Source organism: Echinops telfairi, unplaced genomic scaffold (assembly GCF_000313985.2).
Source record: "Echinops telfairi isolate 266 unplaced genomic scaffold, ASM31398v2 ScPeMD7_70;HRSCAF=299, whole genome shotgun sequence".
NCBI classification, from domain to species: domain Eukaryota; kingdom Metazoa; phylum Chordata; class Mammalia; order Afrosoricida; family Tenrecidae; genus Echinops; species Echinops telfairi.
The window spans coordinates 32398395-32420972 of record NW_022103968.1 but is presented as its reverse complement, the minus strand read 5'-3'; the positions used below and the strand labels follow the sequence as shown (position 1 = coordinate 32420972).

The window sequence follows — 22578 nt, the reverse complement described above, 5'->3', positions numbered from 1 at the left end:
GTGCTCAGTGCTCCAGCTTTTGGCAAAAACCAGCATGCCTCTCTGTCCCACACACCTTACTCACCTGACCTCACTCCATGCGACTTCTTTTTGTGTCCACAAATGGAGAGAGACATGAAAGGACAGTGATTTGACAATGCAGAAGAGGTGGAGAAAAACACGAGGGAGGTGCTGTCGGCATCCAAACAGATGAGTTTGTGAAATGTTTCCAAGAATGGAATCGCAGATTTGACAAATGTATGAAGGAAGTGTAATGGAGAGAGCTTTGAAGGTGATGAGGTTGTTTTGTTAAAAAAACAACAACAAATGAAATACATAGCTTTGACAAAAAAATCTGTTGGGGGGGGGTTACCCTCTCATACTTACAAACCATCACATAATGAATAGGTTAATATAAGCAAATATAAGTGTGCTATACACAAGATGGAACGGGAGAAACAGGGTGCTTGATCTAAGAGGGTGAGAGGCTGAGGCTGGGGACGGAGTGGAAGACTAAGAGGAAAATCTAGTACCTACAAATGGCCTATAATTACTTCTTGCAGCAGTTCACAATTCTGACTGTACATAATAACTACCCAGTAGGCTTTTCAGCCAACTGATGCCAAGATCTCTTGCCCGGAGATTCTGATGTCTTTGGAGCAGGTATGGCCTAAGTGTTCTGTATGAAACCTCCTTCAGGTGCTTTTAATGAGCGGTTGTGGGTAAGAATTTCAGACTCATAGGAATCACCCAAGAGCCTTTTTTGCTGAATATGCCAAGATGTCATCATTTTAACTCATGTTGAGCTAACTGTGTTTTGGGGTGGGAAAATAGAAAACGGACAGAATTTCCTTCAGACGGCCCTCTGTGTTCAAAACCAGAATTATGACAAGACGGTTTTACAAGTGGTTGTTTCACTGTGTCAGCACCGACGTGGCACAAAAACATCTGACTGTTCACCTGTCTTCTTGTTATGTTTCCAGAGAGTGTTTCTGAAAGCAGACAGTGAAGAAGACATTTTTGAGCATCTGGGATTGGAGTACATTGAACCGTGGGAAAGAAATGCCTAGAAAAAAGTTGTGGAAACACTCCCCGCCTCCACCCCGTTTTATTGTTGTTAGTTTTGTTTCGCTTTTGGTGTTTTGCTTCTTGCCTCCATTTTGTGATACTATAAAATCAAGTTAATTAACTATGCTTCATAGCATGGCAAAATCTTCCTTAGGAAAGCTCAGAATACTTTTAAGTCCCATTGAAAGCAGGTTGCTACTTGAAATCAATTGCTTGGGACCCATAACAGGGCAACATGAAATGCAGGGTAGGGGCACCGATAGAGGCGTAACTGTATTAATTCTTACTGAGGGGCATGACGGGAGGTGGTAGGGTGGGGGGTGGGGAGAAACGAGGAACTAACAACAAGAAAGAGAAAAAAGAAAATATTCTGAAACTGATTGTGGTGATTATTGGACACCTCTTCTTAATATGGCTGAACTATGATTTTATCTGTGAACGACATGCCAATAAAACTATTCTTTTAAAAAGGAGAGTTTGTGATATCTGACAGGGGTCAAGAACGGACAGTCCCTGGGCCAAGGCCAGCCCATGGATTTTTTTGGTGGGGGGAAGGGGGGGCACTGCATGATGTTTTAGGACATTTTTGGATTTGTAGTTGTCGGGAACGGAAGAAAAGCCCTAGTGGCACCGTGGTTAAACGCTCGACTGTTAACTCTGGTGCGAACCCACCAGCTGCTCCATGGAAGAAAGGGGTGGCTAACTGCTTCTGTACGGATGACAGCCTTGGAAACTCTGGGCAGTTCTACAGGCTCACTGTGAGTGTTGACTCCCTGTCAGTGATATCTTTTGAACTTGTCCTTCCAAAAGATGTGTCGGAATCCTGTGCATGTAATCTTTTGATATGCTCAAGTAAGTCATACCAAAGTAGGCTGGGTTCTAAATGGAATCACTTCTGAGATGTAAAAAGAGCAAAGGAGACACAGACACACTCACTTCTAAGGGGGGTGGGGTGGGCAGGAAGAATTGCCTACAAGCCAAAGAACCAAGAAATGCCCAGAACTACCTACAAGGAAGAAATCAGTGTGGCCAAGACCCCGAATTGGACTTTGAGCCTGCGGAACTGTGAGAAAATAAAAGTCTATTCTTTAAAGACACCCACCTACTGTGGTTCTGCTATAGCAGCAGTAGGAGCCCAAGAAAATGGTCAACACTTACAACTTGATAGATGGGCCATTTTAAAGAAATAGAAGTCGTGGTTCTTCTTGGAATGCAAAAGGCACAGCAACAACCAGCCCAGAGTCACAGTTGGGTCTGCTGGCTCTAGTAGGGCAATGCTGCCCTTTGGAGGTGGGGCATATGTGCTCCAATTGAAGCCCAGCGCCCCAGTTACTGGTGGCCTTACCTGCTTTCCTAGGGGCACTGTCTTGCCAGTCCCTTGAGCTATGTTTGTTTGTGAGCCCCAAAGCAGTGTATAGAGCCCAGGATTGGAGCCGGGTGCTGGGGCACCATCACCACCCCCCTGTGCAGTAGCATCAAGTCACATACCTTGTCCTGACTCATTTCTCACCTGGAGAGTCAGAGGTCAACCTCAGAGATCAAAAGCCCCTTTTCAGCGATGGTGCAGAAGTTACTTTTCCTGTTGATCGGTGATATTCCCAATGTATCCCTCAGGGATGACAGACGTGTGACAGAAATGCTGCCACTCCCCTTACCCATGAGACACAATCTATCAAACCTGAACACTTGCTACACAAGTGACAGAAAGGCCCTTCCAGGTCACCCCGCACCTATCCTGGCTCCAAAAGACAGGTCAGGATGAAAATAGTATCATCCCCTGGACAGGCTTCGGGTATAAGCACCTATGTCATGCCGTCAATGGATGACTTAGGAAAACGACATCAGGAGGGGGATGGGCAGCAACCACTCCCACTGAGAGAGGCCTCATGGTCTAACACTCACGTGCCTTGACCCCCCCACCCCCTGAATTGCTATTCTAATCCCTCTCCTGCATCCCCATGCTTCCCAAGTATGACAGTCAAGGTGACTTCAGATGGCAGGTCGATGAATATGTGATCATGATCTAACAATAACTATTTACTAAGTGCCTACTATGTAACAGTCATTCTCCATAAGGCAGTGGGCGTACCAGGCAAACATGTCGGCTTGCGTGGTTATAAGTATGAAGCTTATGGTCTGGAAAGGAGGCCTGTTTCCATTGAGCAGAAGGGCCTGCAGATGGGCTTCCCTCATGAAGCATGCTGCTGGGAAAGCCCTCCCTGTGGCCCAGTTTCACTCTCACACCTACAGGAGCCCCAGGTCTCGTTGAGCACATCTATTTAAATCAGAGAAGTAAATGGCTATGAGACCATCCTGTAAGTAGTAGCCAGTGGTATGAGGGGATGTGGCAGGAATTAGGAGGACAGACAGAGGAACCTAGGTGACTGGGGGTTGGGAAGGGTGCTGGTGGGCACCCCGAGGTCTTCCTGCCTGCATCCCCCCCACTCCCCGATCCATGTTCCCCGCCACACAAAAGCCTAGCAGTCCATTCAGTTGCTGTTTCCCAATCAGAAACTCTCAAAGGTTCGAATGAATCCCTTGAGCAACATTCCTTATTTGAAAAGGCTTCTTAAGAATTCCAAAAATGCCCTTGGGAAGGATATGGAAGGTGCCATGGGCTGCCAGAACACTCACTGCTATGGAGACCCCAACTCATCGCGACCCTCTCGGACAGGACAGAACGGCCACTGTGGGTCCCTGGGACTGTCTCTCTTCACAGCAACTGAAAGCCTCGTCTTTCTCCCACACTGCAGTTGGTGGGTCCGAGCTGTTGACCTTGCAGTTGCACAACTCACTACCCCACCAGGGCTCCTCCGTACTGCCAACAGAACAAGCAAACCTGTCTGAGAGGAAGCGCAGCCAGCAGGCTCCTTAGAAGCAAGCGAGGGTGGTGGGGTCTCATCTCACTGCTTTGGACGGGTTGCCCGGAGAAACCCGTTTCTGGAGAAGGGCATCACGCTTGGTGAGGCCGAGGGTCGGCGAGAAAAGAGTAAGATGGGCAACAGGAAGGCTCGTGGCTGCAGCACGTCCTCCAGAAGAACAATTGTGAGGATGGTGCGGGGCTGGGCAGTGCTCCCTCTCCTGTCCGTAGGGTGCTGTGAGTCTGCAGCGCCCAACGACAACACTAATCTGTACAAGACCGGCTCTAAAGGCCTACTGCTTCCCCACTGGACAGTTCAAATGGCGGACCTCTCAGCTGGCAGCCAAGTCTTGAACGTGAGAGCAGCCTCCTTCGAGTGCCTTAGCACAAGGGCCTGAGCAAAGCCGTGGCCTCTTGAGGGCATCGGAACAGAATTGCTCCGCAGGGTTTCTGAGGCTGTCAACGTCTCCATCACCTTTTGAGCTGACCTCTCCACCTTGAACTTAACTGGCCCCAGAAAATCCCTTGGAAACCAGTTTGGCCAAATCTAAGGTATTTTCCAATATTGCCTCAGGAGATCCCTATCAGAATATTAGCAAAGAGTGAGTGCCCAATAAATGCCTTCTCCAAATCCCTCCAAGAATGCTAAGAAAATTTCCCCTCGTGTTTTTTCGGTGTGTGTGTGTGTGTGTGTGTGTGTGTGTGTGTGTGTATGTATGTGTGTGTGTGTATGTATGTTCTCCTTTTTTGCAGCAAGTAGGTCAGAATAATAAAGCTGGTCTTCAACTCTCTCTGCCTCCCTCCTGCTAGGAAAATATTAAAACATCTGGGTGTGGGCTGAAGACTCTTTCTGGTAAAACATTCTCCGCTCCATGCTCTAGTGATATGGAGGATACAAGGAAGTATAGAGCATGTTTGAAATCCAAGAATAGAACCAGGGTGTTGCCCTCCATTCAGCTCCCGAAATGTAACCTCTTCTTCAAAGAATGGCCTGTCCTCGCCTTTGTGTTTGCACTGTGGCGGGCAGCCAGGTGGAAAGGGAGGCTTTGTTTTGCAAGGTCTGATCAAAATCGATGTTTGAATGTTTGAAGTGGGTGAATATGACCTCAGAGAAAAGCCCGGGGAACCCCCAGGTGACCCATGAAGAGAGGAGACCCACTGGGGTTGGGTGTCTGGTCCTTCTGACTGTTGGGCTCAGCATTTTCCTCTTTCCTCTGTCAGCCCAGCCTGGAAAGTGCCAATACCAGGAATCTTGCTGGCATGAGCTTGGTTTCCACACCAGAGTCCATGCGATAACGGACAGCTTTTCCGTAGGTCTATAGAATGGCCCTTTGACCTTTCACTTTATTCCAAAATAAGTTCATATTCCAATATAATATTCCAATTTATTCCAATATCATATTCATTATAACAGAGGGAAAAATAACAGAAATAAGGAATCTTTCTACTTTAGTAAATGCAGTTTAAAATAAGGATTCTAGACAACAAGATTATGAGTAGAATTAAAACAGACCACTTCAAATGCTAGTAATACCTTCCTTTATCGCTAAAAGGCTTAGTCACGTGCATTATTTCAGTCAATGCACGTGACTGACAATATTCAGACTGACAATAGCCCTGTGGGCAAGGAAGATGGACCTGCTGTCTCCAACTTGTCTAAACAGAACTGAGGCTCAAGGTCAACAAGCCGCCCAAGGGTGCACATGAAAACTGCTAAAGGCGAGGACACAGCTCAGTCAATCCAAGGCCCTCCCCACCAAGCAAGAGAAGTGCAAACCCCAGCATCCCTGGGGACACCTGCTTAAAATTAGCCGAATGTGATTAGGGGACCAGGCAGAGAAGGGACAGAACACAAAAGTGAAAGTCACAAGAAGCTTTGGAAAGTGTTTGAGTTGACAGAACCTCTTAGTGGCTCTTCTGGGAGGGGGGGGTGCTTTCCTGAGGAATCGCCATCCTTTGAGAGAACCGAAGGATGCTCTGGGGGCATCATCGTTAAGCCCTGGGCTACGAACGGAAAGGCCAGCAGTTTGAGTCCACCAGGCATCCATGGAATGAAAGACGGGGGAGCTGCTCTTGTTAAAGTGACAGCCTACGAAACACTGTGGCCCATTCTATGGTCATGTGTGGGTGACCACTGAGGACCCTTGATAGTATGGGGCTGATATCAGATGGAATTAGCATGTGAGGATGGCATGTTTCCACAAGATCTCCAGGGTCGAACATGGATCTGCTAAATGGACCAAGGGTTTCCTTGGACACAACCTGTTCCACCTAGACGCCTCCCTTGCTCCAGAACAATGGTCCTAGGTGAGGATGAGACTGCCTGCAGCCCCCTCGGTGGGTGTGAGTGTGAAGGCCAGTCTCAAAATCCTTTGGGGCCCCTAGGCTTTCCTCCAGTGGCAAGCACATACCTTTGTTCATCAACTGGAAACACTCGCCATCTTTCTTCCTGCTGACCACTTTTTCCCTGTGGTCATCCGGGGATTTGGTCTTTCTCTCCATACCCACAGAATGGACACCGCCGCCTTTCTAACAATCCTTGCTTTCTCGCCACACCCTGAACCCTCCACACCTGGGCACATCCCTGTGAGCAGGCACAGAGCCCCCTGCAGAACTCCCTTCCTGAACCATCCTCTGATCAAAGACCCAAGGGCGGGGGGCATGAGAGAAGTGTCTCTGCCCAGAAGCAGGGGTGGAGGGTTAGCTCTCTGACTCACATCCCCAGACAAGTCACTGGGAAAACCAGCTGAGTGCTGAGGGCTAAAAGAGGCCACCAACCAATAAAAAAAGAAAGAAAATGAGAAAGCAATTGGCGAACTGGGAGAAGTAGCTGAGATACCAAAAACCCAGAGGATTGGTCTATCTTGGATGAAAGAAATAAAACAAGGCCAACTGGATAGGCTTTTCCCAGTCTGCTCCGTGAGTGCAACACTGCCCCTCGTGGTCGACGTTTTAATTGCAGCCAGTCGCCTCGGAGCGTCCTCCCTAAGTTTACAGCACGGTAGGTACAGTGTGAGCAGGAGGGCTCTTGGTAACTCAGGGGATTGCTTCTTTTCTTAAGGGAAATGAAGCGTCTCTCTAACAACTAGCCTGAGCTGTTAAAGACCTTTTTTTTTTTTTTTAAAGAAAGGAGATGTAAAAGAATATGAGAAGGTAAGACACTGGAAACAAGTCCTTTCCCCAAATCACAACAAAAGACAAATTCCTGTGGATCAGGAATAAGAACAAAAGGCCCCCTTTGGCATGTATAAGATCCTCACCTGGTGCTTCCCTGCATGTGAAACAAAATATCTAAGTGTAGAGAGGAATTTTATCAGCTATTCCCTAAGGAGGGGAATCAGTCTCAATGCTTTCCCGGTCTGTAAATGAGACCTAAATTGATTTAGAAGGAGCGTGGCATCCCTCCTCATCCAAAATACAAATCCCCAGGTTTTCTGCTCCGTTCCAGGTCTCCGTCTCCAGTGGGCAGCATCACTCTAGGCTCAGTCTGGGTATCAGCCACCACAGCCCTCTCCTGCGCTCCGCTGCCATAGGAGAACGACGGCGGTAAGGGTCCTCCGCGGGCTCCTCGCTTCCTGTCACCGTCATCACATATATGTGGCCTTCTTCTGTACCCATGATAGTGTCGCGTGTGGGTGAGCGCTGAGGATTCTTAAAGGGGAAAAATGTTGTTAGTTTATTTTTTTAAATACATCAGATGCTTCCATTTTCACCCAAGATTAAAGAACAGCAACCAGATTTACCCCCCTACTACCTAAAACAATCAAAGATGGTTTCAGACAAAATATAAAACTGTTTTTTTTAAGATGCTGGACTTAAGGCAAAAACAAGTGACCTTTGAGAGACAAAAAATTAACCGAAGTGAGACCCACAACTGTCTGAGCTTACTACCTTGGGAGAGTTTTAGGGTAGCTACACATGTCAAGGTCAGGTCAACTTGATAAAAGAATGAAGGGGTGGAGTTTAGCCTGATGATGCCTCCTTGTGGGCGTGGCCTAATCATGAGGGTTGTGGGAACTTCCTCTCTTTCTCCTGGGAGGTGGACCACACGCTCTCTCTACTTCACTTTCCTGCTGTTGAGACACTCGGAGAGCTGGGGGAGCCACGTGGAGACCTGCGCCAGTGCTGAGATGCTTCTACCGCCACAGGATCCACAAGACTTTTCACCCACCAGCCTGTCTTCCTGCATTTGGCATCATTGCATGTGCTGTGTGGGTCTGAAGAGGAATTTATAGACTAGTATCAGACACATGGGCTAATAGCAGAGTTATGGACTTAATCTGAACTGGGATGGGATGTTTTCTCAATATACAATTGCTCTTTGATGTAAAACTCTCCCTGACAGACATATGAGTGTCTCTGGATTTGTTTCTCCTGTCAATCCTGTCTAACACAGGATCAGTATATAGATGGGGAATCTAAGCAGAACCAGTAGATTCCCTGACTTGAGATAACGCTGAGAGTGTAACACCGAAAGGTCCAGTTGACAGGGTAACAAACTAAAAGGGAAATAGCTGGACATAGCGAGAACCCCAAAGATGAACATACATGTAAAGAGACCACCTGAGATGGAGCTAGTCATCTGGTAAGGAATATTTTTAATTTGGTAATAATCTTTGCTATGAAATCTACTTTGTCTGATCTAAAACTAGCTACCCACTTTTATTTTGCTTATTGCTAGCATGGTATCTCTTTTTCTACTCTTACTTTTAGCCTACTTATGTCTTTATGTTTAAAGTGAATTTTGGGCAGACAGCTTTGAAATCCACTCTGGCAATCTCTGCCTCTTCACTGGGGACCCTGTGTCATCTGCATTGAATGTGATTACTGATGGTTGTTGTCATTGTCGTTGGTTGCTGTTGAGGCAATTCTGACTCGTGGCGACACAGTAGAACACTATGTGTGCTGCGTAGAACTGGGCAGGGTTTTCAAGCGTGTGAAGCTTTCAAAGTAGAACACTAGACCTGTATTCTGAGGCCTCCTTGGGTGTGTTTGAACTAGCGACTTTCCAGCTAGTAATTAAGCCCTCAGCCATTTGCATTCTCCAGGGGCACCTCATCAGTGATATTGTGGAGTTTAAATCTATCATCTTGTCATTTATTTTCTATTTATTCCATCTGATATTATTACTTTTAAAGTATTTTGTTGATTTATTTTGCTGTCCCTTGTGCCTTGGCTTGTCTTACACTTTTGTGAGGTTTTAGAAGGATTTAACTAAATACCATGGAAGAAATCCATTGGAATTACACTTCCAATATAGATCAATTTAGAGTTGGTTGACATCTTCATGCTTTTGAGCCTTCTATCCAGTAGCTTAGTGTATACTCGCCATTATTTCTCTTATATACGGTAACTTGTTACAATTCTTGTTAATTCTAATAATTTATCTTTAGGTCACTTGGCTTTATTTATTTCATAGACATCAGATCATCTGCATAGAACAACAGCTTTGTTTCTTCCTTGCCAGTCTTCCACTTTCTATTTATTTTTGTAGTCTATTGCATAAACTAAATGCTTGAGTACAATATTGAATAGAAGTGTTAGGAATGGACATCCTTGTTTTGTTTCTTGTCTTAAAAATAATGTTTTCGACATTTTGGGGGGATGATGTTTGCTACATTTAAAAAATATTCTTTCTCAAGGTAAGAATATTCTCATTCTAGTCTTCATTTACTAAATGTTCTTATGAAATAATGACTGTCAAAGACCCAAACGATCACTCTCAGGAAGAAATGGCTTGAAATTACTTGATCAAGAATTCAAAGAATGGTATTTAGACTCTTTAACACATTAAGAGAACAAATTTCGGAATGAAAATAGGAGACCCTAGATCTCAATTTGACAATCGACGGTAATGACAATAGAAGATAATTACAAAATAAAAAGAGGAAGTAGTGTGGTTACAGACCTTCCAAACAGAAGGAAAACCCAGCAGATGTCAAGAACCTGGGTGAAGGGGAGGGCAGTCTACAATTAGAAGGAGGTTGGCAAAGAATGATGGAGGTAAGGAAGGGTACTGAGAGGAGAGCGAGGGTTAAAGGCAAAAGAGGTAAATATTGTATATGCACAATCCTGCAATAGCAGTGATATGCAAATAGATGCAGTGATAGACACACAGTCTGAGCAGGTGTGGGAGGAAAGCAGGTGTGTGTGTGTGTGTGTGTGTGTGTGTGTGTCCTTGTGGCAGAGTGGGTTACACATTGCACTAACCACAAGGCCAAGAGTTTGAGCTCACCCTCCCCTCTGAAGAAGAAAGGTAAGTTTTGCTACTCATGCAGTTTTGCAGTGTTGGGAACCCACCAGGGCAGTTCTACTCTGTTCCTATAGGGTCGTCATGAGTCAGAATCAACTTGATGGCTGTGAGTTTAATGGACAAGTTGCAGAGATGTAGGAGAAAAAAATTCAAAATCTCGAAGGAGTTGAGCCTTGCTGGCTGACTAGTGATTGGTGGAACTCCCAAGAATCTGGTCCTTGGTCCTATTTAAGGGTCTGCCACTGAGTTCTCCATGGTGGTTCAATCTCAGACAAACAATGGTGCTCTGTAAGAGGGGTAAAAAATACTATTGATGTGTGCACCCATCCCACCCATTGCCATCAAGTGGGCTCCAACTTGGAGGGACCCTGTATAAAGTTTCCAGGCTGTAAATGGGAACAGCCTCATCTTTCTTCCGCAGAGCGGCTGGTGTTTTGAACCCCTGATTTCATTATAGGTGTACAGAGCTCACCCAACAGTACCTTCAGGGCTCCTTGATTTGTGAAAACCTTAGAATAACTGATCATTTAGAATAACTCGTCCTTTGGTCTCAGCACCCCACTTGACTGATCACTCCAGAACCAGCCTCTCGGAGACCAGGGGAACAGAACAGGGGGGACCCTGGCCCTCCTCACTCCCCATTCCCTCCTTGCCAGCCCTTTTGCCATGGCCTGGATCTTGGGGAGTGGTGCGGACAGTTTGAAGGACCGGGAGCAAAAGTGTGTGTCTGGGTCTGGTTACTGTCCTCCCCAGAGTGACTGTTCTAGGGTGGCCTCGGGATAGGCAGGGGCCTCACCATCTCTGCATCCCAGTAATGGTGACCCCTGCATTCGCGGCTTCAGAGAGAGTGGCGCCACTGTGTGATGCTCAGGCATCTCCCCATCCCAAAGGCGGCCTGATGGGAGCAGGCGGGGGTCTTTGCTCTGCCCTCCCGCAGGGAAAGGAGCCATGCTAAGATGCCAACCTCAGGGACTTGAGTTGGGTTCTTTTGATCCTGAGAGCTGTTCTGAGAGCAGAGGACAGCATGGGGCATTGTCAATAACCAATTCTGAGTCTCGGGGAAAAATTAAAAGAATAACTCAAGGACAAAGTTCAGGAGGGTTAGGAAAGGAGGAGGGAGGGCAATGGGAGGCCTTGGGAGCAAGTAGGTGTTACAGGGAGGCTGAGGTCAATCAAGAAGATGGAATAAAGCAGTGAGGCATCGTTGACTATAAAACCAATGACCTGCTCTCTAAACCTTCACCCAAATCACAATTAAAACAATTGTTTAAGGCTACTGAATTTTTTTTTAACTCTCGTTTATTGAGATGGCCATGTGATTTTCTCTTTTGTCAGTGAAATATATTACATCCATTGATTTTCTAATATCAAGTCAACTTTGCATTCCGATCCGGTCCATTAAAAATCCATGGAGAAATGCCTTTGTGCTCAACTTCACTTGGTAATCTCTTTCCACGTGTGTTCACAGAGTACTCTGCCTATAAATACATCTTTCAAGTGCTCACCGTGTTTACTGTGTACGTGATATTAAGAGATTGTAGCCAAGAGCCTTACCTCAGATATCTTGGGATGGTCACAGATGTCTGAAATCTCGCATGGTCTCTCATGTTCCTAAAGTGGTACCCAAAGAAAGAAGAAGAGATGGAGAGCCATCACATTTGACCACAGCTTTAATTAAAGTCCGTGGTTTTAAACCTGGATGCATATTAGAATTGTCAGGAAGCTTTAAGAGCAAGACAAACATCAGAACTCCCCTTTCACCTCCCTGAAGACGAAACCCAAAACCAATGTGGGTGACTCTGAAAATAATGCAACACTGGAAGTGGAGAGGAGTAGTCGGAGTAGAGAGGCATCGGTTTTGGTCATAAGGGGATAATTGGGCTCTATCCTAATTCTGTATAGGTTTCAAATGATCCATAATTAAAAGGAGCCCTGGTGGTGCTGCCGAGTGAGTGTTAAACTGCTAACCTCGGGGTCAGTGGTTCAAACCCTCCACTGCTCCTCAGAAGAAAGGCCAGGCTATCTGCTCCAGTAAAGATGGGCAGCTGGGGAAGCTCTGTGCAGGCTCGCGATGAATCAGCGTGGACTCGATGGAGAGATCAGGGCAATGGTATCTACCATACGGTTGATGAAAGACCAAGGTCGAACATCTATCATTACGATTCTGATCTCATCTGTTCTCAAAACTCACTTCCATCGAGCCACTCATAGTGACCCACTGTGGGTTTCTGGGACAGTTGCTGTTTACAGGAGTAGAAAGCCGAGTCTTTCTCCTGAGGAGCTGCTGGTGGTTTTGAACTGCCAACCATGCGGATCGCAGCCCAGCGTGTTATCATGACACCACCATCATCGGTTCTAGCGGTTGCTATTTTTTCAGATTCCCAGATGATTTTATAATGCACTGGAGTTCAGAAACGCTTCCTTAAATAACACCAGTAACCACTTCTTGGTGTTTTTAAAGTTTATTGACAGTATCTTTACATTCATAATCCCATTCCTTCTTTACAACTTTACCTGCCTTGTAAAATCTTCTTCTTCTCACTGTCGAGTCAATACCAACTCATAGCAACCCCAACAGGACAAGGTGGAACCGCCCCTGTGAGTTTCCAAGGCTGTGACTCCGTGAGGGAGTCGGAACCCTCGTCGTTCTGCCGCCCTTGTGAACTAGAGGGGAAGCTTTAAGACTTCTGTCTTTGAAGTCAAACGAACAGACTCAGAAAAGGTTAAGTTACTCATCCAGGATCTTATGTGTCATGAGATGTCAGGGCTGGGATTGGATCCTGTTTTCCCTCTTCCCGCTCATGCTGTGTGAGTGTGGGGACAATCATGAATGCTCATGGAGAACAGAATTAGGACACAGAGTCCACAAGGCACATTTGTATCATAACCGCACAGCCCGGTTGAACATTTCTCTGTGTGGCCTTCGAATGCTGGGCATGATGGTCAGAGCATCCTGACATTTGGAGGAGAGGTAGATTCTCCTGTGATTTGTGTGCGTGCAGACGTGGGGAGGAAAGGTCAGAAATCAATCAAATCAGATACTTGGGGACCTATCCTTACCATCAACACCGGGGCACCTTTTATTTCCTATCTTTCCTAAGATGGGTCTCCATCCTTTCTTTGTAACGTTTGTGCCCTTCTATTTCTCAGCATGGTTCAGGAGTTTGCTGTTTGGACCTGAGCTTGCCTTGGCGATAAACATCCTTGTCTCCTGCTATTCTTTGCCACTATTCTTGTTGCCACTTCTCAAGTGACCTGAGGGTTGTGCTGTCGTATCATCTCTGCCTCGTGCAAAACATCTTGAGTCTAAGAAGGAAAACAAGACACAAAATCTTCCACATCTTGTTCTCAGGAAACAGATGGGGGCTGTGGCTGTTACATAATCTGGTGTCAAAGTGGGTCTTGAGAGGATTAAGAATGAAGGGGTGGAGTCTAGTCTGTCAATTGGATCACAGCCAATGAGGCTTCTGTGGGCATGGCCTTTTCCTGAGAATTCTGGGAATTCCTGGTTGCCTTCTTGGAGGCGGGAGACACTCTCTCTCTACTCGCTCCCTTGGAGATGCTTTACTGACAAGACACGTGGTGCTACACCCTGGGAGCTGGAGAAGCCACATGGACCTACCCTGATCAACCACACCTCTGGAGCCAGAGAAGCCACATACGTAGAGACCACTGCCAGCACTGAGATGCTTACAGCACCACTGGGTTTAGAAGACTTCCAACCCACTGGCTTGTGACCTCCTGCATTCAGCGTCATTGCATGTGTTTCATGAGTGTGAAGAGGCCCTTATAGATTGGTATCGGACATATGGGCTAATATCGGACTTATGGACTTGATCTGGACCAGGCTGGGATGTTTTCTCAATATTCAATTGCTATTGTATATAAACCTCTTTCTTACACACATACGAGTCTCCCTGGATTTGTTTCTCTAGTCTCCCAGACTAACACACAGGGGCCCTGAATTCTGACACTGTGAGTCCAGAAAGAAGCCAGTTCACGGAGGCACTGGTTGCTGTTAAAACAATGGGCAATAAAGAGGCTGGCGGTTACCTCAATGGGATCATTGCTGCTTCTTCTTCGGTGAATCAAGATCAACAACAAAGCCACTGCCACGGCTGTGGCCAGCAGGGATGGAATGCCTGCGGCTAATCCAATAGACGGCCCACAGTCCTTGACACAGAGAGAAAAACACAGTCAGGGATGCCCAGACGCACCAAGAATAAAGGCAAATTGTGACTGATTGAAAGTGAAGCCAAACAAAACCCCACGGGGACCCTAAGCCTCAAAGGCACAGTGGACTGTACTGTGAGGAAAATGTTTGCAGCGTATATGACAGAAGATTTATTTCACAGTTTAAATCTACGTCATTGGATTGTAATCCAATAAGAAAACGGACATTGAATACGACAGCCCTAGGATGGGAAGCTGCTAAGCCTCCTAGCTAAGATACAATTCAAACAACGTTGCATACCATTTCATCTACCAGCTTGGCCTATACCCAACCTGAACAGAGGGGTATAGCACCCCACACAGTTTTGGTGTGAATTCCTTGGATTTATGTCCACAAACATTAACCAATAGTTTTCAGGTTCCAGCTTTGCCTTGCTCTGAGTGGAAATAGCCATCCTTGTAATCTAAGTATTGCCTCCTCCCTGGGGGATGGGCAGCAGAGAAGAGGGCGGAGGGAAACATTGGACAGGGTAACTTATGACAAAACTATAATAATTTATGAACTATGAAGGGTTCATGAGGGAGGGGGGGAGGGAGGGGGAAAATGAGCAACTGATATTAGGGGCTAGAGTGGGAGGCAAATGTTTTGAGAATGATGAGGGCAACAAATGTGCATATGTGCTTGACACAATGGATGTATGTATGGATTGTGATGAGAATTGTACGAGCCCCCAATAAACTAATTTTTTAAAGGCCATTTTAGCCATTTTTAAAAGTATAATTCAGTAGCACTAACTATATTCCCAATGATTGTACAATCATCACCACTGTCTTTCATCACCCCAAACTCAATACCCCTTATTCAAGAACTCTCCATTTCATCCTCCCTCCAGCCCCTGGTACCCTTGAATAAACATTTGTCTCTATGTATTTGCCTATAGACATTCCATATAAGTAGAATCGTGTAACACGTGTATTTTCCCTTTTGTGTCTGATGTATTTCGCTGTTTCCATGGTTCATCAATTTCCCAGCAGGCATAAGAACGTCATTTCTTTATATGCCATAGTACGGCAAGACTACATTTTGGTTATCCATTCATCTGTTGAAGGACATTTGGGTTGTTTCCACCCTTTGCCTATTGTAATACTGCTATGAGTATTGGTGTGGATGTATCTGTGTGAATTCCTGACTTCAATTCTTTGGCGTCTATTTACACCTAGGGATGGAAATCCGGGTCATATGGTAGTCATATGGTAATCCTATGTTGAACTTTATGAAGACATTCTAAACTCTTCTCGATTTTTTAGGTGAGTTGTTGAAATACCAAATTTAACCTCAGAACAAAAACACGATAAGGGTTACCAAACCATCGTTTGATAATTTAAGGAATATACTTACTGCTTCTTTCCCTCTGGTGACAACTGGAGAGGAAGTCTGTAGATAAAAAATATTCATCTTAAGAAATCAAAATCTAGAGAATACAGGTTATATAGACAGTCTGTCCAAGATTCAGCTACACAGGCTCAAATTTATTCCTTTGCTGAGTTGTTTAATTTTTTTTTAATTGCCAAGGCCTTAAGTTATTGTTCCCTAAGTAAGAATTGGAATGAAATTTGAATATAAGGATCGAGAACTTAGAAATTCAAGCAGTATCTCAGTACCCAACTGTGAATTTAACATAGCACAGTGGCAAACCAAAAAAGGATTTCACTTGCCTCTAGCCCCCACCCTCCCAGCACACTGCGAGCCTACTGGTCCCCATTGCTCAGAAGGGAAAGAAATGTTACTACTGGAGGAACCAAGGCTCTTGGAAGCACAGCCTTCTTTGTTGCAGGTATGCAATGAAGCAAAGGATTCATCTGCGGGGGCATCTGATGGTGCAAAGTATTGGGCTTCTGGTGGCAATTCCACATTCAACATGCATTGCCTGATGCTGACTCACATTTCCACTCAAGTAGCCTCAATGGACTTCGTTCATTTATGAGGTTGTTGAGGTGAGAGTCTGGCCTGGAGCCATAACTCTCAAAGGAATAAGGTTCTATGTTAGCAACTAGTTCAGGAAAATCACATTCCATGGCAGAATTTGGGGTTAACATAGAAGGCCTTGGGCCCATTCTGTTTATTCTCTTTGGATAACCATAGAAGTAATTGATTAGAAAAAAATTGAGTCCAACCCACTGAATCGTTGGACAAGGAAATTGTCTCGCTCAACCGTAACAATACTACTGGTCAGAAAAAAGCCCTGGATGTTGTGTCATCTTTACATACAGGAGAGCAAAAGATGAAGGTCAAGTATAAATGGAAAAACAACACCGCTACCACTGAAAATCTATCTTCCCTTGTTATTGAACGTCAGAGCCATAAAATGTTCCTGCTTGTTGATCTGATAATGCCCCTTCTTGACCATAGACTAGGAGCCCTGGTGGGGAAGTGGGTTGGGAGTTGGGTTCTAACCACAAGGTCAGCAATTCAAACCACCAGCCGCTCTCGGGGAGATAGGGGAGGCCTGATGCCATAAAGACTGACAGCCTTGGAATCCCACAGGAGCAGTTCTACTCTGTCCTACAGCAACACTGAGTCCAAATTGATTTGATGGCAATAGGTGAGACTATATACTAAAATAATCTGAAGTACAGACAAAAGTTTATGTGTAATGATGTTTATCACAAAATTATTTCTAATTGCAATAAATCACCCGAAGGTATACTCCACTTGGAGATAATATTGAATGATCATCATCTATTGTATTGATAAAGACAAAGATTAAAAAATACAATGAAAATGATATGTACAGTAAAAAACACAATTGTACAAAGAACAAAAATTTTAAGTTAAAATTTATGTAAGGTCAAAAAAGTTTTGAATAGGCAACACCAAAATGTTTTCTCCTGATAGAAATGTATGTGCTTTTTCTTCTATTTCCTTCATTTTCTGTGTGTACTTTTTATAATTAAAAAAATTAATCAGCACCTCACTATTGAGAAATGATTTTGAAGAACTGCATACTTTACCATTGTATTGTGTAGTTTATGGAATGGCATTCTGGAAGTCCAAGGGAAATTCTGAACTGGCCTTCCCTGAGTAGCCCCAGTATGTTGGGGCTGACATACGTACCGTGTTAGCCGGCAGTGTGAAGTTGAGAGAAAACTGCTGGAAGAGAGGAACACATTAAAACTCCCAGGAATGGTTAGCAATTTGGGATCGCTCTCTAAACATCACTGACTCCGGCGGGCTCTTAGAGTTCACGCTGATCTTTTTTTTTTTTAATCATTTTATTGGGGGCTCATACAACTTTTATCACAATCCATACACACATCAATTGTGTAAGGCACATTTGTGCATTCATTGCCCTCATCATTCTCAAAACATTTGCTCTCCACTTAAGCCCCTGGCATCGGATCCTCATTTTCCCCCTCCCTCCCTGCTCCACCCCACTCTGAACCCTTGATAATAAATTATTATTTTTGTCACATCTTACACTGTCTGACATCTCCCTTCACCCACTTTTCTGTTGTCCATCCCCCATGGAGGAGGTTATTTGTAGATCCCTGTAATCTGTTCCCCCTTTCCACCCCACTCTTCCTCCACCCTCCTGGTATCACCATTCTTACCACTGGTCCTGAAGGGATCATCTGTCCTGGATTCCCTGTGTTTCTAGTTCCTATCTGTACCAGTGTACATCTTCTGGTCTAGCCAGATTTGTAAGGTAGAAATGGGATCATGATACTAAGGGGGTGGGGGGGAGCATTTAAGAACTAGAGGAAAGTTGTATGTTTCGTCGTTGCTACACTGCACCCTGACTGGCTCATCTCCTCCCCACAACCCTTCTGTAAGGGGATGTCTAGTTGCCTACAGATGGGCTTTGGGTCCCCACTCTATACTCCCTCTCATTCACTATGATAAGATTTTTTTGTTCTTTGATGTCTGATACCTTATCCCTTCGACACCTCACACAGGCTGGTGTGCTTTTTCTATGTGGGCTTTGTTGTGTCTCAGCTAGATGGCCGCTTGTTTACCTTCAAGCCTTTCAGACCCTAGATGCTATATCTTTTGATAGCTGGTCTCCATCAGCCTTTCTCACCACATTTGCTTATGCATCCGCTTTGTCTTCAGCGATCGTGTTGGGAAGGTGAGCATCATGGAATGCCAGTTTAATAAAACAGAGTATTCTTGCATTGAGGGAGTACTTGAGTGGAGGCCCAATGTCCTTCTGCTACCTTAATACTAAACCTATAAATATATGCACATAGATCTATTTCCCCATCCTCATATATAAATAGATTTACATATGTACATGCCTGTATTTGGACCTCTATAAATGCCCTTTGCCTCCTAGTTCTTTCCTATATTTTCTTTTACTTTCCTCTTGTCCCACTATCATGTTCGGCCTTCATTTGCTTCATTCAGGTTTCAGTAATTCCTCTCAGCTACATTGCCCTTGATTAAGCCCCACCAGACATCCTGCGCCCTCCTCACCATTGATTTTAGATCACTTATTGTTCCCTTGTCCTTAGGTTGGTTAACTCTCTCTTTCTTAACAGGGTGCCCTCACTTATTGAAGAAGAAAACAAGACTGAAGAATCTGACTGAGCTGCCCAGGTCACATGACTAGTTTGCTGTCACCAGAACCCAGTCTTCTGGTGACAAGCCTCTTTTCACCAGCCCCGAATCAGCCACACAACATCCACAAACAGACAGTTCCTGCGGTCTGGACAGAGCCCTCAAGCTCATGGAACGTTGCCTCTCACGGTCCAGGCACAATGCTAAATAAAGCAAGTGGACATCAGGGGCACCTCAGGTCAGTATGGTTTGGCTCCCGGGACCCAACCACTCCCCTTTGCATGAATACTAGCCAAGCTCGCAGGTGCTGCAGGGGCGCTTGCTGGCTGCTGCATTGAGCAGCACAGCTGCCCAGAGCCTTATCTCATCAGTGAACACTGGGCACTGATGTCAGCAGGCCCCAAACAAAGCTTCCATTGGGGGCACAGCAGAGGAGGGGCACAGCCACAATAAGAAGGCAATTGCGTGCACTGTTTATCAACATTTGGATGACAAAGATTTTGGCCAGTCTCAGAAGCACAGCGTAGTGATCTCAGAGAGAGATGGGCATTGTGCAGATTTAGGTCGAGAAGAATCGCATGAAGGGCCCTGCACAGAGGCATCTGGGTGGGGAAGGTAACCCAGGGCTTTGGAGTCACCTGCTTTGGAGTTGAGTCCAGACTGAGCCACACTGAGCTGTGTATCCTTGGACAAGTCACTCAACCTCTCTGGTCTCCAGCTTCCCACAATCTATCTCCTTACTCTCTTGGGCTTAGTTTTCCCATTCCTCACAGGGGGGAGTAACTGGCCCCTCTCACAGGATAAGCCCAAAGGAGATCGTGCCCAATTGTCAAATTCTCTAGGTGTGTGAGTGCCCACGTGGCACCACGACCTGTCTAGTGGAGACTGAGGCACCAAGAACAACGTGGCAAACTCTTGCCAGATGGGATTGTATGCCTAGGCTGCCAGTCTATATAGTACCAGAATTTGACATAATACAGTGCTATCAAGGAGCCCTAGCACCGAGACTGCTAACCAATAGCTTGGCAGCTTGAGCCCACCAGACACTCCACGGGAGAAAGGTATGCCTCTATCAAGATGTATAGCCTTGGAAATCCAACGGCAGTTCTGACCTGTTGCTATGAGTCACAATGAACTTGAAGTCAATGGGGTATGCTTATCTCTAAAACGTGTCCGAGGGCTGTGTGATCTCTCCCTAACCATTCTGAAGGCACCGAGGCTCTCGGTGCTGGGTGTCACTGTGTTGTGAATTTGGTGCTTGTCAGGGAAGAAGGGAGAGATGAGGACTGATAAGTCACTGTCATGGTGTGAGTACTGTCTGTCAGGCCCTGGAATAATGACCTCTGCATGAGATGTGCCTGTTTATCCCTACATCATAGACCTGTGGACACTGAGTCTGAGATAGGGTTCTGAAGTCCACCAGGGGTAGGTGGTTGAGAGAGGTTGAGTTAGACCATAGATCTCCCTAATTCTAAGACCTAAATTCGCTTCCTTTCAATATTCCCTCTAATAGAGGAATCACAGATTCCTCTTCTGTTTTTTCCTCCTGAGGAAACTTCATCTTGTGGAGTCACAGTCAAACTTGGTTCACAAAGCAAACAGAAAAAAGAAATGTATGAACATCCACATTCCAGGTAATGTCTCCACAGGCCAATGGAGCAAGGTGGAAACCTGAGGTCGTCTTTCTGACCTGTTGCTCAGGTAGGAAATGCATGGAGTGGACGCATCTGCTCTGCAAGGTCTGAGAACCAACGTGAAATAAAAGGTAAGACTGAAAAAAGAGTATGTCAGATCTTTAAAAATGATTAATGCCATACACACAAGAAATTATTTAAAAGCCACGCCCGTGGTGTCATTGCCTACATTTGTTTAGAAGATGTATAGTTACATGAAATTAGAAGGTATGTGTAAGTGCATTCAGTTAGAAGGCATGCGTAAGTACATTCAGTTAGAAGGCATGCATTTTGAAATCCTGGGAATTCCAACAGAGCAAGATCAGGCAGGGTTCAGGGGGAAAGATGCTGGCTCTCACTCACCATGTCTGACGGCCTTCAGAAGCTTTCTCCAAACACCGCTCTGGACGAGATGCAGCTCCTTTCTGGCTGGCGTCATTGGCTTGCATCTCCCATTTGTAGGAGCATCCAGCGGAGCGAGCGAGGGCAGCAGAGCAAGGAGAGCCCAGTGGGTGGAGAGCCCCCACCAAGCCATTTATGGTCAGGGGAGTAGTCAAGCCCTTGGTCCACCCCTCAGGAAAGATGTTCTCCACCTCCTAGCCACTGCGTGGCACACATTATCCACTCTTTGCTCCATCTTCTGTCTTTCTTACTTCTCAGGTCCCTTCCTTGGTACATCTCAGTCACAGCAACGAAGCCACAGCTGCTCTGAGAGCTTGAAGGCTTCTGAAGCCAGCCACTCTCTAGAAACAATGGGCTACACAGGGCTGTGGCCCGGTAGCATCATCCCCAGCTGACAGGCACGTCGTTTACTCCTTTCCTGGTGCTGAGGAAGTCCACACCTTACCAGTATCAGAGGCAGCCTGGAAGGTGGGCACCGGAGCCCGTTATGTTTCTGAGACAGCGCTGTAGCCGCCATGAGAAACACCCACTGCACAACGTGCCGTGTGCCGCTGAGCTTTGATTCACGCCCATCCTGTGCTCACATGTTCAGTGGAAAACATCCCAGAGCCAAAGAAAGCAGTTGACCCAGGCTGCTTTCTAATTCTTATGAATTAAGAATCAATTCTGTTTGCCTCTTTCAAGTGGAGAAGGAGTTGGAATCCCGTGCCAAGAAAATGACAGCCAGTAATGGGGAATGCCAGTAATTTGGTCATTTAAACGGATGCATGCATTCATGCAACGCATCTCTCTGACATGTTGAGTAAGCATTAGACTGCTAACTGTAAGGCTGGCAGTTCAAACCTACCAGCTGCTCCTTGGGAGAAAGTTGAGGATATGTGCTCCCATCACAATGGACAGCCTCAGAAACACTGCGTTGGGTTGCTATGAGTTGGCCTCAACTCTACAGCAGTGGTGGTTCATTTGGGTCTCTGTTAAAGGGTTCAGGTGGCTCAGAACCAACTTGCTGGCTACCAATAGTTAAAATTAACATGCATCAAGGACCATTCAGGGCGCTTCTTGGTCGAGGCGACTGGGGAGGCGCTCACTCTCGATATCTCTGAGAGAGGACATTAGAGCTGCTCACGAAAGATGAGGAGAAGGTAGGCACAGGAAGGCAGAGGAAAGAGAGTCTCAGGCAGCAGGCACAGCAAAATCAACAAAGCTGAAACAAGCGTGGTATGCCCAGGGAACTGGAAGGAAGTTGGTGTAGCTGGAGCCACGGGAACCAGGGAGGAAACCTGAAAGGGGGCTTTAGACAGAATGAGTTAGAGACCTGATTTTCACACCCAGGAAAATGGAGAGCATTTCAGGGTTTTTAATAGGACAAAGATGTGACCTAATGAATGTTGGCAAGCTATCACTCTGCCTTCTTTGTAGAATAAGGGATTGTAGGGACACAAAGGGATGTTAAACTGGTTAGCATGATCTGAGTAAGTGATGCTGGTGTCTGCCCAGCGTGGAGGCAGTGGGAATGGAGAACGGTGACTAGATTGGGGATTTATTGTGGAAGGAGTGGCAACAAACATCGATGGAGAAAAAAGATGATGTAGCGGAAGGAAAGTGGGGG

The 22578-nt window shown here is 45.8% G+C and overlaps 2 protein-coding genes across 3 annotated transcripts in view; one reads left to right on the top strand and one right to left on the bottom strand.

Annotated features, from left to right (window-relative positions):
• Positions 1-1093, top strand: part of DNTT (DNA nucleotidylexotransferase) — a 39518-nt gene extending 38425 nt beyond the window's left edge. The window contains exon 11 of the mRNA XM_045291619.1: positions 963-1093. Coding sequence (XP_045147554.1) covers positions 963-1049 — 87 coding nt within the window. The 3' untranslated portion in view covers positions 1050-1093. The remainder of the gene's footprint in view (positions 1-962) is intronic.
• Positions 1094-5272: 4179 nt separating this feature from the next.
• Positions 5273-21329, bottom strand: OPALIN (oligodendrocytic myelin paranodal and inner loop protein). 2 transcript variants are annotated; one of them, XM_045291167.1, is made up of 6 exons: positions 20931-21329; positions 17449-17484; positions 15733-15768; positions 14214-14333; positions 11715-11771; positions 5273-7558 (listed from the first exon to the last, which is right to left on the bottom strand). In XM_045291167.1, the coding sequence occupies exons 1-6, from the start codon at positions 20931-20933 to the stop codon at positions 7379-7381; spliced, it is 432 nt and encodes a 143-aa protein (XP_045147102.1). In that variant the 5' UTR covers positions 20934-21329; the 3' UTR covers positions 5273-7378. The 2 variants fall into 2 exon arrangements, with proteins under 2 accessions (XP_045147102.1, XP_045147103.1); XM_045291168.1 differs by having other exon boundaries at positions 17449-17481.
• Between the last annotated feature and the right edge of the window lie 1249 nt (positions 21330-22578).

Coding starts and splice junctions, on each gene's coding strand:
- OPALIN (XM_045291167.1), bottom strand. Junction 11,772..14,213: donor GCAGCAATGATCCCATTGAG/GTAACCGCCAGC, acceptor GTACCACTTTAG/GAACATGAGAGACCATGCGA. Junction 7,559..11,714: donor ACCATCCCAAGATATCTGAG/GTAAGGCTCTTG, acceptor TTCCCCTTTAAG/AATCCTCAGCGCTCACCCAC.